The sequence below is a fragment of the Hippocampus zosterae genome, chromosome 9, assembly GCF_025434085.1.
Source record: "Hippocampus zosterae strain Florida chromosome 9, ASM2543408v3, whole genome shotgun sequence".
Taxonomy (NCBI): domain Eukaryota; kingdom Metazoa; phylum Chordata; class Actinopteri; order Syngnathiformes; family Syngnathidae; genus Hippocampus; species Hippocampus zosterae.
The window spans coordinates 8,478,070-8,491,923 of NC_067459.1; the positions used below are offsets into that span (position 1 = coordinate 8,478,070).

Genomic DNA, 13,854 nt, shown 5'->3' on the forward strand with positions numbered 1-13,854 from the left:
ATAAGACGGTGTTTTTTGCATTGAAATAAGACTGAAAAAGTGGCGGTCGTCTTATATTCGGGGTCCCATTCACCACGCTAGATGGCGCCAGATATCATTGAAGCGAATGCTGAACTTGACTCCCCAGGCCAAAGTGAACCCCTGCCGCAAAAAATAAAAATAAAAATAGCGGTAGCACAAAGAAGAAAAATAAAAAATAGCGGTAAGAAGGAAAAGAGAGAAAATAATAGAAGAGATAACAGAAAATTGAGAAATGTAGTCACAATCTGGAGAAAAGTGGGTCAAAGATCGGCCAGGTTAACAGGCAGCTGAGGAGACGTTATGATGTCATTTACATTTCAAAAACCAGAAGCCATTCATTTATGAATGTGATTGCACTTTAAATTTGAATGAGGCAAAATAACATTCTCTTTCTCTCAAATATATTGTTATAATAATTTGTTTCAGATGTACTGTCATTATTTTCTGTATAAAAATTAATTTGGTGTACAAAAAATATTTTTTCAAACTTGAGTCTCGAAAAAGAGGGTGTCGTCTTATAATCAGGGCCGTCTTATATTCGGGCCAATATGGTAAATCTAAACAATACAAACAACAGACAGTCAACAGACACCAAGGACATTTGTGACGATTGCGGGTTAAAGTGAAGTACAGTAGTGCATCGTGCAATATGCGGATGTCGGATAAAATGGCATATATGACGAGATATCAAACGTGTTGGCTAAAATTGGAAAGCACAGATATTAATTGTAGTTTCAATTCGGAGTCCACTTCTGTTTGCAGTTTGGGGCCCTTTGGTCTACTACCTTACTTAGACACGTCTCTAAGGAAGCCGTACGCAATCCATCTTTAAAAAATTTATTTTGCACCATGGGCTTCCTTCATACAAGGCCATACTTTGACAGACCGTCAACGCCGCAGCACAGCCACACAGAGGTAACTGTTTCACCATCAGTTTCCTGCATGTATTCGGCCACCGTCTCACGCCGAATTTAGCGTTAGCCTGTAAACCCGCCACAACCGTTGTTTACAGGCTGCTGTACAACCCACCACAAGGATCAACTCCGGAGCAATCGTCGTGATGGCTAATTTGACTTCAAATTGAGGCTAGTACACAAAAGGGTAATGACTGACTTGAAACTGAGTACAATACTCAATTTCCAGTCCTCAGGCGCACCCCCGCACCCTTATGTGCATTCCTGTTTATTTTAAATGTATTCATTAGCATGTCTTGGAATGTATAAAAAAAAAAAGTCATTGACACCAAATTTATAAATCAATAGAAAACTCCAAGTGTATCCATTTTGGTTTGAAGCAGTCATTTCTAACTTGGTGGCTAACAGCCCTTGGAAACAAGAAACCCCCCTGATCGCAATGACACCAATCTACATCAGATTCAGTGGACAAAAAAGGATCCATTGCCCAAATTAAACATAGAAGTCAGACGTTTTGGTATGAAGCAGCCTTTTGGGGTGAATTTCAGGACACATACTCTCAGAAACTCCAATTACAGAATTTGCCAAAAATCCAATTGGATATCCGAAACCTAGACAGATGGGTGATGCTGAATTGTGAAGCTTTTTTTGCTCCAGCCAGCTAATGTGGGCGATGTATGGTGTTCGAATTAGCTGATCAATGATGATTTGCCATAAAAATAAATAAATAAATAAATAGATGCATAAATAAAACATGCGGTTTTAACTACCGGTACATATTATTAAAAAAAATCTATGCATTAACAAACCTAGAATTATTTGTTTGGTCACCTCACGATACCATTAGATAACCATCTATCCATCCATTTTCCGAACCGCTTGATCCTCACTAGGGTCGCGGGGGGTGCTGGAGCCCATCCCAACCGTCTTCGGGCAGTAGGCAAGGGACACCCTGAATCAGTTGCCAGCCAATCACAGGGCACCATTAAATAACCACAAGAGCTAATTGTATTTTTAAAAAATAATAACATTGTGCAGGACAGTTTTATGTAATACGGTGCTGAATATCTCATCTCATCTCATCTCATCTTCCGAACCGCTTGATCCTCACTAGGGTCGCGGGGGGTGCTGGAGCCGATCCCAGCTGTCTTCGGGCAGTAGGCAGGGGACACCCCGAATCGGTTGCCAGCCAATCGCAGGGCACACAGAGACGAACAACCATTCACGCTCACACTCACACCTAGGGACAATTTAGAGTGTTCAATCAGCCTGCCACGCATGTTTTTGGAATGTGGGAGGAAACCGGAGCACCCGGAGAAAACCCACGCAGACCCGGGGAGAACATGCAAACTCCACACAGGGAGGCCGGAGCTGGAATCGAACCCGCTACCTCTGCACTGTGAAGCCAATGTGCTAACCACTGGACTACCGGGCCGCCCGGTGCTGAATATAATGATCATATATCATCATCGGGAATTTGGTTTGCCATGAAAACCTCAGGGCACAAGCTTGAGTATACATGGATATTGGAAGAGCTAATACAAATATAATACATCTGAGAGAGTGCAACGCGCGCACACACACACACAGACACACACACGCACACACACACACACACACACACACACACACGCAGACACATACGTAGACGCACACACACTCGCACACGCTCACATACAAATGGTGTGAGGGAAAACCTATTATGGAATTCCCACCATCCATTTCAATCTTATGTAAAGTTTCTAAAATTAGTATGGAAACGGACACACACATTTACTTTACACATCACAAGCTCACATGAGTAATGACTCGAAAAATCTTGCTGGGAAATAACAAGGTGAAGTGAGAGCATACATGTGACATGTATGTACAACATTTGCCCGTGGGGGTTTGAACATACGTGCCACTCAACATTATGCTTTTACGTTTGCTATTGGATTAAAAAAAGACCAAGATGGTGGAGGGAAACAGCTAGATATAAAAATGCTGAAAAGAGTCATTCTCGCAATCTCCAAACTGCTTACTCCCATCTCCATCTTATCATTCACTGCTGGCCAACTCCCCCACCAAAATGGAAACTAAAAGAATTTCACAAACCACAGGCTTGTCTCTCCTCTGTCTTAATTCTAAAAAAATCAACAAAAAAAACCCCCTCATCAAGACCAAAAGGGATAAGTGCGTATTAAAACACAAATTACCGGTGCACCGTATTCAAAAGTAACTGCTGTTTTCCAAACAGTTTCTATTGCCTCACTCCCGCACGGATGACATATCAAATCAATTAGCATCAATGCTAACATAGCAGCAGTTTTATTCTGAAAGGCACTGAATGCTTTTCTTCCTCATGGGTGTCAAATACAACTTATTTTCAAGCTGTATTGGAACGGGCATGGTGTTTTTCAAACATCTTGGGCCGAATTTACAAAAAAAAATCACTATGGCCGCTAATAACGCCTTTAATTGCTTTTTATTTGGACCCGCGGTTTGCTCCATTTTTAATGTCCTAGCCTCAATGACATACCAGCACAAACAAGGCCACTAAAATTGACAGCTGAGGAAAACTCTTACCTGGCTGGCAGTTTCGGCTGTTGCTTCAGCTTTCATTGGAGGTGTCAATACTTCCTGGTGATAATGTCGGAGCACAGCCCTGACTGGGTCGGTTGGCCTCATTTTGAAGGTTTCCCGACCCGGTCAACTGTGTTTAAGACACGTCACCATGAAGTATTGACAGCTCTGATAAAGGCTGAAGCATCAGCCGAAACTGTTATCCAGGAAAGAGTTTTTCTCTTCCCAAAAAAAGATAATTGGCTCGAAAATAGAAACCTTAAACCTAAATTACCGATAACCATAAGTAGACAAGATCAACGTCATAGCACGATTGTTATTATTACTGTAATTATAAATTATATTCTTAGAATTTGTCCGATGGTCCAGTGGTTAGCGCGTCGACCTCGCAGTGCAGAGGTACAATTCCAGCTCCGGCCTCCCTGTGCAGTTTGCATGGTCTCCCCTGGCCTGCGTGGGTTTTCTCCGGGTACACCGGTTTCCTCCGACATTCCAAAAACATGCAGGCTGATTGAACACTTCAAATTGTCCCTCGTGTGAGTGTAAGCGTGGATGGTTGTTTGTCGACAACCGGTTCAGGGTGTCCTCCGCCTACAACCCGAGGAGGGCTGGGATAGGCTCTAGCACCACCCGCGACCCTTTCGAGGATAAAGCGGATCGGAAAATGGATGGATGGATTATTAGAATTCGATCTTGGGCTACTAACTGAGGAGGTGTGAATGGAACTTTCCTCAGACAGGCCTGGGCTGAACTGCCATTTAAAAATTTTTTTTCAGGGGAAGCTCATTTTGGACGGCACGCATAATGGATGGATCGATGTCTTGTATATGTCGACATGTTCCCTCGCATTGCTGTGGCGATGCGTTCGCTCGCTCAAAAGAGGCTTTAATTGAGTAGCGCCAGTTTTACACCAGCTTTTTCTTGCCGTTAATTTGCATTGCTCAAACTGCATGTGGCTATTCGCGATATGGATAGTGAATTAAATGTGTTCTATCAATGACAGTGATTTGTATAGAGGAGGCAATTTCTCCACCCAAAATATACATATTCATTTTAACAAGCGCACATTCCAACGGCACATCGAGACGTATTCTGTTTGGTATCTGAGTACATGACACATTTCGCCATCTGCATGTGCTTTGTGCATTCGACGCTATCAATTTGCTCCATTTTTACTTGTTAGCATCACGCAAAAGCCACGCAATCTTTGAATGAATTCGGTCGCTGATCTTTTCCAAATGGTTTGCATATCAAAAGAGATTCGAATGGATGCCAAACCCAGCAGCAGTTTAATCAGAACTGTAACAAAGGTTTTTGTTCCTCACAGACGTCACTCAAGGCTTTATTCCAAAGTCTCAGCGCTATTTTCCAGTTTCTGTGGCATGTCTCGCTCATATAGATTATGTACAGTATCAGAGATTAGCATGAATGCTAACCTAGCAGTAAAAAATTATCAAAGGCTTTTCCTTTCCAATGGATATGAAATGTAAGTTTCTTCCCTTTGGTTTGTGTGATAAGACATGCAGAGTTGTGAGTCGTATTTGACATTACCTGTGCATTATTTGTGCCATTGGAGTAATTCCTTGAGAGTCTCAACTCAACTCAACTCAACTCAACTCAACTGTATTTATAGAGCACTTTCAAACAGCCATCGCTGCATGCAAAGTGCTGTACATGGAGCAACTAACATATATACAACAATAAAGCAATAAATCAGTAACAAAGAGAGTGTGTGACTTCACTGTCCGTCTCCCTTTTGGCTACACCCTTTTGGCTACAGGCTACACCTGTTTCTGCTGTGTGGGGCAGAATAGCCCTCTGCCCCAGGTTACCAGGGAAACAGCCGACTGCGTATTGTCTCATGCACAACATTTTTTAAAAATGACTTGAAAGTTCCAAACACTTCCATGAAAACAAAATATAAGGTGTCATTTGATTTCCCAACAGATTGAGAAAATCGTGGACCTGATCGGCGCAGGCATTGAGACGTCCGACAAGAAACAGGCGAGATCAGGTAACATTTTTCCTCCCTGTACCGTAATGGTCCAATTTCATTCAAGTGCTGCAGTGATTGTTCTTTCACCACCTTTCTACCTCCCTCAAGAGCAATGAACATGATTTATTGGTGTGCTAATGGAAAATGACAAGTAGGGGCTCGGGGATTAAGTGAGATTTAGTCAGGAAGCGTTTACAGAGGTTATTATTGCTCAGTGCCACATTGATGAGAGTCTGGTCGGGTTTATGCGCCGGGCATGGTGTGCAGCGACCTTGCAACTGATGGCATCAACTCACATTGTTAGCACTGTTTAATATGGACAATAATATAATCCGATATATCTGGAATAGCTACAGGCTAGGCAAAGACGACACTCGTGAGAGCACAGACTTCCGCCAAGGACACACCATTCCCATTTGAAGCGGCGCCTAATGTTCACCTACATAGATCCTCATTAATAGTCATGTTTCATTCACAGAGAATTGAAGGAAAATGTATGGAAATGTGTTTAAGATTATGAAATTGAAAGTGATCCCCGATTTTTCTTTATATCGTCTTCTTTTGACGCTGCATCGCATACGTTTGAACAAGGGTTGCTTCAGTGTCACAAAAATATCATCAACTAAATTCTCCAGTTAAAATATGGCCATATAATGTGCCCCTTTTCCATTGAAAGTGTCAGAAATGTTCTGCACTGGGGTTACGATCACCTTGTGCTCAAAATGCCCCATTTCCTGCACATTATTGGTTCAAGTAACAACCAGAGCGCCCAAGGTTATTCTGTATTACATAAACAAGAATATGCAATTTGTTTGTTCGCCTTTTCTGCCCCATCACACGCACACACGCACACACACACACACACACACACACACACACACACACACACACACACACACACGCATACACACACACATGCACATACATGACATATAACATAGGTGTATGTGCGCTATTTATAGGCGAGTGTCCCACATTCAGTCGAGTCACATTTACTGCTCCGGAGGTTCTCGGTATGCGTTTACACTGCCATTATTCAAATGTTTGTCACGCGCTAAAGAGACGACATTTCAGGAAGACTTATGTAAAAGATGGAGAGCGGAATTGTGAGTAATGACACGATGTGTGGATATCAATAGCCCATCAGATGCGTCATTTGGAAAAAAAAAATCACCGGGGTGTTCCAAGGACAACTTGGGCAATGTTGTTGCGTGTAAATGAGCTTAAAGGAGAGCGAGTGTGAGACTGTGTGCATCAACAGTGCACAGTCCGCGTACATGCGTACACACACACATGCTCTGATGTTAAAAAAAAAAATCAAATAAATAAAATCCTGTCCTCAGTTTCTCTGAATTAATTCAGCTTTGCTGCTCATTTCCTCAAGTGTTGACAAGGACCCGCTACTACTTCCGATAAAAACAGACGTGGGTTTTAGCCACGTTGTCTCCTCTGAAGTGGTGAGCGACCTAGCTAGCGTACTGCGGCGCAGTTTTTAACAAGCTGTCAAACATGGGTGAAGACAGTACGGCTTGAAAATCATCAACCGTAATATGATTAGACAATGATATCCAACCATCCATTTTCCAATCCGCTTTATCCTCACAAGGTCATAGCGAGTGCTGGAGCCTATTCCAGCCATCTTCGGGCAGTCGGCGGGGAACACCCTGAACCGGTTGCCAGCCAATCGCAGGGCACACAGAGACGAACATCCATCCGCGCTCACGCTCACACCTACGGACAAGTTAGAGTATTCAATCAGCCTGTCATGCTTGTTTGTGGAATGTGGGAGGAAACCAGAGTATTTGTTTGTTTGTTTATTGTTTATTGAACATAAAAACGTGTCCAGTAATAAATTGACAGAGGATATAGGTACCTGTAAGTAAAATAGTAAAAAAGGAAAGGAAAACGGTCATCATACAACCCAATTATATGTTCAAAGAAGTAGGAAGTCGTAAAAAACGTATCTAGTACCTGGAGAACATGCAAACTCCACACCGGGAGGCCGTCACCCGAATCGAACCCTGCACCTCTGCACTGTGAGGTTGGCGCACTAACCACTGGATGACCGGTCCGTCCTATACAGTGATATATTTGATGAAAAACATGGAACTAAAGAATGAAATCCGCATTTTTTTCACTGTATTTTTAAGCATGCTGTTGTATACAATAAGAATCGTAATCACAACACAGAATGAAAAAAAGCACATCATGAAATCTTAGGAAGGGAAAAGTTGGACAGGCATCGTAACTGACCCCCCCCTCCCAAAAAAAAAAGAATCTCAGAGTTTTATTTTAATATTTTGGTTTTATTCTGAAAGACAACATTTCTTTCATTCACTCCCAAAGATATCTTTTTAGACTCCACACATTCAATCCAAGGTGCTTATTTTTTCAAATTTATTCAAGATTTTTCATTTAAAAAAGTTTCTGAAAATGGGTGGCCTTGAATTAATGTTGCAGCAGCGGTCCGGGCAAATCCACTTCTTCTTTGACAATCACACCATGGTGTGTTTGGTTCAATAAAAAAAAAAAGAAAAAGTAATTTTAAAAAGCATGGCGGCCCGGTAGTCCAGTGGTTAGCACGTCGGCTTCACAGTGCAGAGGTACCGGGTTCGATTCCAGCTCCGGCCTCCCTGTGTGGAGTTTGCATGTTCTCCCCGGGCCTGCGTGGGTTTTCTCCGGGTGCTCCGGTTTCCTCCCTCATTCCAAAAATATGCATGGCAGGCTGATTGAACACTCTAAATTGTCCCTAGGTGTGAGTGTGAGTGCGAATGGTTGTTCGTCTCTGTGTGCCCTGCGATTGGCTGGCAACCGATTCAGGGTGTCCCCCGCCTACTGCCCGGAGACAGCTGGGATAGGCTCCAGCACCCCCCGCGACCCTAGTGAGGATCAAGCGGTACAGAAGATGAATGAATGAATTTTAAAAAGTACTCATTTTAAATATTTAATAATTTTATTGTTTGATAAAGCCTTTGTACTTGAGGAGTGGCTCATTTATATTTGAGCCTTAAAATATATCAACCCTTTCAGGGACAGCGGTTACTATGGTGAACAGCTTACCATGTTATCAGGTTACAGGGTGCATGAAAGGGTTAATATGCTCTTCTGTACATTGGGCTAAAAAAAGACATACAGGTTACATCAGGGTATCTCTTTATTTCAAATGCCATTTTTGTCATACATCTGGTCAGAAAGTGTGCAGTTTTATGTGAGACCCCAATGGGCGCTGATGGAAAATTGTAGCCCCCCCATGGTTAAGTTCCCCATCACTGTTTCATAGTTATATCAGAGTTAAAAGAAAAAAAAAGAAAAATGTCAGTATGTACTTCAAGATGAAAGTGATGCTGGTAAGAGATGAGGATGCAATACATCATGATTTTGCCCCACTTTTCCCTCTTGGATGAGCATAATTATGTCCTTGTTGTTATCTCAAAGCAATGGAAGTCATGGGTAGGGGCGGTTGGTATTTTTAACAGGCTTTGTCTGGATGCGCTGGCGTTAAAAAATCCCTTTAGTCAAACTGTGGGGGCCTCACGCTGAATTAGAATTAGATCCTTCTTACTGGCTATTAGCATCTTAACTCGCCTATGCACGGCCTCATCTTCCTCAGCCACAGATGAACATTGGTAGGTCACAACCCGCCGATTCCCTGGCTTGCCCTTTTTAAAAAAAAACATTTCAACCTCATCACTAACACATGGAGCCAGCAGCAGCACGGCGTGACAATCAAACTGGAAGTCCACTCAATTGGCACTCCTTTGACCTTCTTCTCTCGCCATCCAGGAGGGCGATTGTGGGTGGCTTGAAAGCCTTCATAATCCCGCTTCAGATAACACCAAGCATCATGGCGGCCACAGTGAGCAGCAATACATGCTGGAATATTCGCTGTCTTGACACCTATGTGCCAAGAAGCTCTAATTGGTTTTATTGCAAAATGATTAAAAATCCCCATCCATCTATTTATTTGCTGTACAGTATACAGCTGGAGCATATCCCGGCGGACACGCTGGACTGATTACCTGTCAATCATTGGAGTCACACACACACACAGACACTCACAGTCCTGTACATTTTTCTACACTTGTGCATCAAAGAAAAGCAGCTTTAAAAAGCCTTCTTGTACATTTTGGGAAAACCTGCAATTAGTCCTTAGTAAACCAATTGTATATGTAAAATTAAAAATGTTTTATAAGCATCAAGTCATCTGTGTAATTTCAGTACCTTGGCCCCAAAAAACCCCAAAATAAAATTGCTTGATGCATTTTTTTCTGCCTTGGGTATCCCCTTATTTAGCGTACAGGAAGTCAAGCCAACCACAGAAACAAATGCTCTTGCTCGACATGACAGTAACACTTCATCAACTTCAAAATTTACCTTGACCTTCCCCAATAACACATGGACAACAATTACTTAACACGCTTTTATTTGGAAGCTCTTCCCGGCAGCGTGCTACAGCGTAATGGCTGACTTGATTTGTTCTTCCGATCCGACTGTAGCGGCAACGTTTACACTGCTGTCACAAACTGTTGCCACTGTATCAGGTTGCCACTTTCCCAAATCGTACCTTTAATTGTGAATTAAATGTTGTGTCCTATATTGAACCAATACACAAGCATGAACACTGAATTTAACAATAATGAATAGAATAAAAGACAGGAAGTATTACACAAATAAATATGGTATTGGCGGGAGGTACGCAGGACCTCCTGCGGAACCCGTAAGCATAGCCTTCGTCTGGTGCGTTTTACTGTGCTCTGTGCCAAATCCTCTGTTTTCCTGTACGCAGGCGGCCAATCCCCTTTGCGCTGTTTCTGCCTGATTGTTTTGCACTTTGACCCCCCCATTTTTTTCTTTTTTTTCCATTCGGATTCACAATAGTTATCTTCATTTTGGTGATCTTTATTTCAGTAAAAGTGTCCCCAGACAGGCTTTGTTACAGATGTTGCAGCGCTCTCCAGCAAATGTATGTCATACATGCTCAAATTCAGCTGTGTTCAGTCTATTCAGACTTGAACATGTATACTAGTGTTTCTTTGTTTCTTTCTGAAAGTAAAGGTCTCCCCAGTTGTTACATGTACAGCACTTTAAAGGCTATTTGATTTTAAGATCGTCTTTTTCAGTCAAGGTGTCTGCAGACAGGCTTTGTTTAATTACATCACTTTATATGTATACAAAACAGTAGGCCAGGTCTATATGCTCAAGACGATTACTGCAGTATTATTAAGCCTATTAAGTGTTTCATAATTATGAAAAGTGTTACAGTACAAATCTATTTGCAAATCAATTTACAGCACTTTTTAATAGGCTATGCTTAGGTTCAGACTACTTCAGGCTATAAAAAAAAAACAATGTTTATTGCTTTAAACTTCGAAATGCTTTATTTGCGTCTCCTTCCTTACTGAGCACCAAGTGACCCCGGGGCCCACAGGCTAATATGACATGTTAAATAATGTCAATTAAAACAAAACATTTTGTTTTTTCATATTAAAAAATAGCGGCCAAATGGGCCTCTGTTCGTGAGTCTCCTGCAGGGTCCTATTCTTGCCCCGGGCCTCCCTGTGTGGAATTTGCATGTTCTGCCTGCGTGGGTTTTCTCCGGGTACTCTGGTTTCCTCCCACATTGCAAGAACCTACATGGCAGGTTAATAGAATACTCTTATATTGTCCATAGATCTGAGTGTGAGCGCAGATGGGTGTTCGTCTCTATATGCTCTGCGATTGGCGGGCAACCAGTTCAGGGTGTCCTTCGCCTGCTGCCCATAGACAGCTGGGGATAGACTCCAGCACGCCCCGCCACACTTGCGAGGAAAAAATGGATGGATGGATGGATGGATGGATGGATAATTGTGATTTCAATTATAGCAAAATAATTTTTTTTTCATAATCGAGCAAACCCTAATGCGCAGCCCCAAAACTCTATACATGCTCGCTGTTTAATGTCGCTAGATGTCCAAGCATCAAACCGTTCAATGTGCAGCAATCAGACATTTTCTTTGAGGGATACCGCCATGTGTGTGGTGTGGTGTGGTGTTTTGCTCAATTTGCCACAAGAGTAAGATGCGTGAGTCAGAAGACAGGCCGATGATTTGTTTCCCTTCATCATTTGTGGAGTCTCGCAGAAAAAAAACGTTATGTTTATGTGTACCCCCGCGTGACATATTTACAGTATGATGCGAGGTTGTGTCAAATAACTCCTCAAGCATCCTCTGGGGACCATAAATCTCATAAGACACAAGACAGAGCATATTTATTTACATATTTAGGTTGCTTTTGTGTCATCTGGAATTCTGATTTGACATCTAGAGTCTTGCATTTACTAAATATTATTTTATGTTGCTTCTGACTTCAGAAGGTTGATTTCATCTATGATTTAAGTTCAAGTTGCATCTCCACACACACATTTTTGGTGCATGTCCCTCAGTCTTGATGATGAATTATTCAAGCGTTGGCTTGTTTTTTTGCTGACCCCTGTTGCGTTTTCCCATTTTCTGCCTGAATCATATAAACCAATGGTGTTTCTATCTGACAACCTAACGTAATCCGCTACAGATACAATATGCTTCTAACGCTATATAGCAGTGTGTAGTATACCATACCATGTTTATTTTTAGGTTTGGAGCGACTGTAGTAACACTTAATGCTATTAAGATCAAAGTCTCCCCAGACAGTGCGTGTCCTTCCTTTTTAATTTTGTTTTTTTCACATTGAGATCCAACCTGCGAGTGTGTTGTTGAGCCGATGATATAAGAATGTGGTCTGACACGACAGCAGTTTGACTCCTGCCTGTCATGCAACCTACTCCCACTTGCTCTTTGTCAATACACAGGTACAGTACTTCTTACCAGGCTATTTGTGCGTAATGACATTAATCTTGCTTTAAAAAAATCCAAATAAAAAAAGGGGTTGAGGTCAAAATAAGAAATATATGGATACTCATTCGGCTTATGTATACACTGGTAAGAAACATTAGTCATTTTTTAGGTATTGCTGTATGATTTTCAAAGACATTTTGCTAAGTCACATTTTCCTGTTCTATTGATAGATCATATTACTTAAATTACGGCATATATTTCTCAATTAATCACTTTTATCTGACTCCGACCACCCCGCCGATTGACTTAGCATACATTTGTATTGTTTGAGGATAAGCTTTTTTATTCTAGGAACTGCACTGGAAGATCAATTAGCTATTCTATGGGTAAATATATTTGCTCAAAGACCCTGAAAAGTGAATTCAGACATTCTTTTTTTTTAAACATTGTTTGAAGAGTATTGGTGAAAAAGGGTGCAAAGAGTGAGAACGATTTCATTCTGGATGGTGAATTGTGAAAAATTAGCGTTAAACTGTTTTTGATCAATTCAGTTTTCCCGATATCTGGGTGTGGCTAACACGGTGACTCGATGCACATCAGAGTCTGCCATGAGTTGCCCCTCTTCGCTATATAAGAACTCGAGAGCCTTTGTTCGCCTAAGCAGCTATGTTGTGCAACTGCAAGATACAAAGTTGTAATTATTTGGCCAATTTCAACCACCACAAGCATTCAGTTAGCTTGCTAGCAAAATATTTTCCTGGATGGCACAATTTACAAAACAGCTTGGCGGCATTATTTGAATATTCAAGTGTGATGGATTTTGTGTTATTCACGCTATTGTAATATGGTATGTTGGAACGCAAAGCTTTGTGGGTACATAACCAGCAGGAAGTATGTACCGGTACTCAAATGTTGGTCAAATCTATAGCGTGAGCAACAGACTTATTATAAGATCAGACTAATATTTGCTGCCGTGTTTAATAAACGGCTGACTCCTCCTGAAATGTCTGTTTTACGGACCTGCACGTTGACAAAATCAATCAAGGAGGTGAGGCCATTGACGAGCGACCCGGAACATGCTAGCTTGCGAGCAATCTGTTGGCTAGCGCTTCTCATTGGGATACATTCCATGGGACACATTCCAGGGACTGGAGGTTTTAAGCAGCTAAATAGTTTTGCCGCTCAAACATGAAGGCATGTGAAGGTGTAAGAACGATAATATGCTATTTGATTGATAATGAAGTTGAGTGAGGTGAGCCTCATCTTGTATACTTGGCAATATTTATGAATCAAACTTGGCAGGCTTTTCACAACACTTTTTTTTTCTTGTTCTTTTAAGCCCAGTTTTTGCAGTTAACCTCTATGGACTCCGCACATACTTGTGCCATTTGAGGATGAGTGTCTTCATTCCAGTTAACCCCACCGCATCACCTTGGAACATGCCAGTCAATGCAGTGGGTTTTTTGTCCCGTTATTTATTTATTTATGTTTTGGCTCTACCTGCGATGTCCTTTCTGCACTGGCAAGATCAGAGCGCTTCTGCATG

The 13,854-nt window shown here is 41.8% G+C and overlaps 2 protein-coding genes across 6 annotated transcripts in view; one reads left to right on the top strand and one right to left on the bottom strand.

Annotated features, from left to right (window-relative positions):
• The window catches only part of rps10 (ribosomal protein S10), a 150,952-nt gene that overhangs the window by 73,290 nt on the left and 63,808 nt on the right, over nt 1–13,854 (bottom strand). The gene's annotated exons all lie outside the window — the stretch shown is intronic.
• anks1ab (ankyrin repeat and sterile alpha motif domain containing 1Ab) overlaps nt 1–13,854 on the top strand; it is a 47,562-nt gene that overhangs the window by 4,315 nt on the left and 29,393 nt on the right. For all 5 annotated transcript variants that reach the window (XM_052075130.1, XM_052075133.1, XM_052075132.1 and 2 more), the window contains exon 2: nt 5,448–5,514. In XM_052075130.1, coding sequence (XP_051931090.1) covers nt 5,448–5,514 — 67 coding nt within the window. The remainder of the gene's footprint in view (nt 1–5,447; nt 5,515–13,854) is intronic.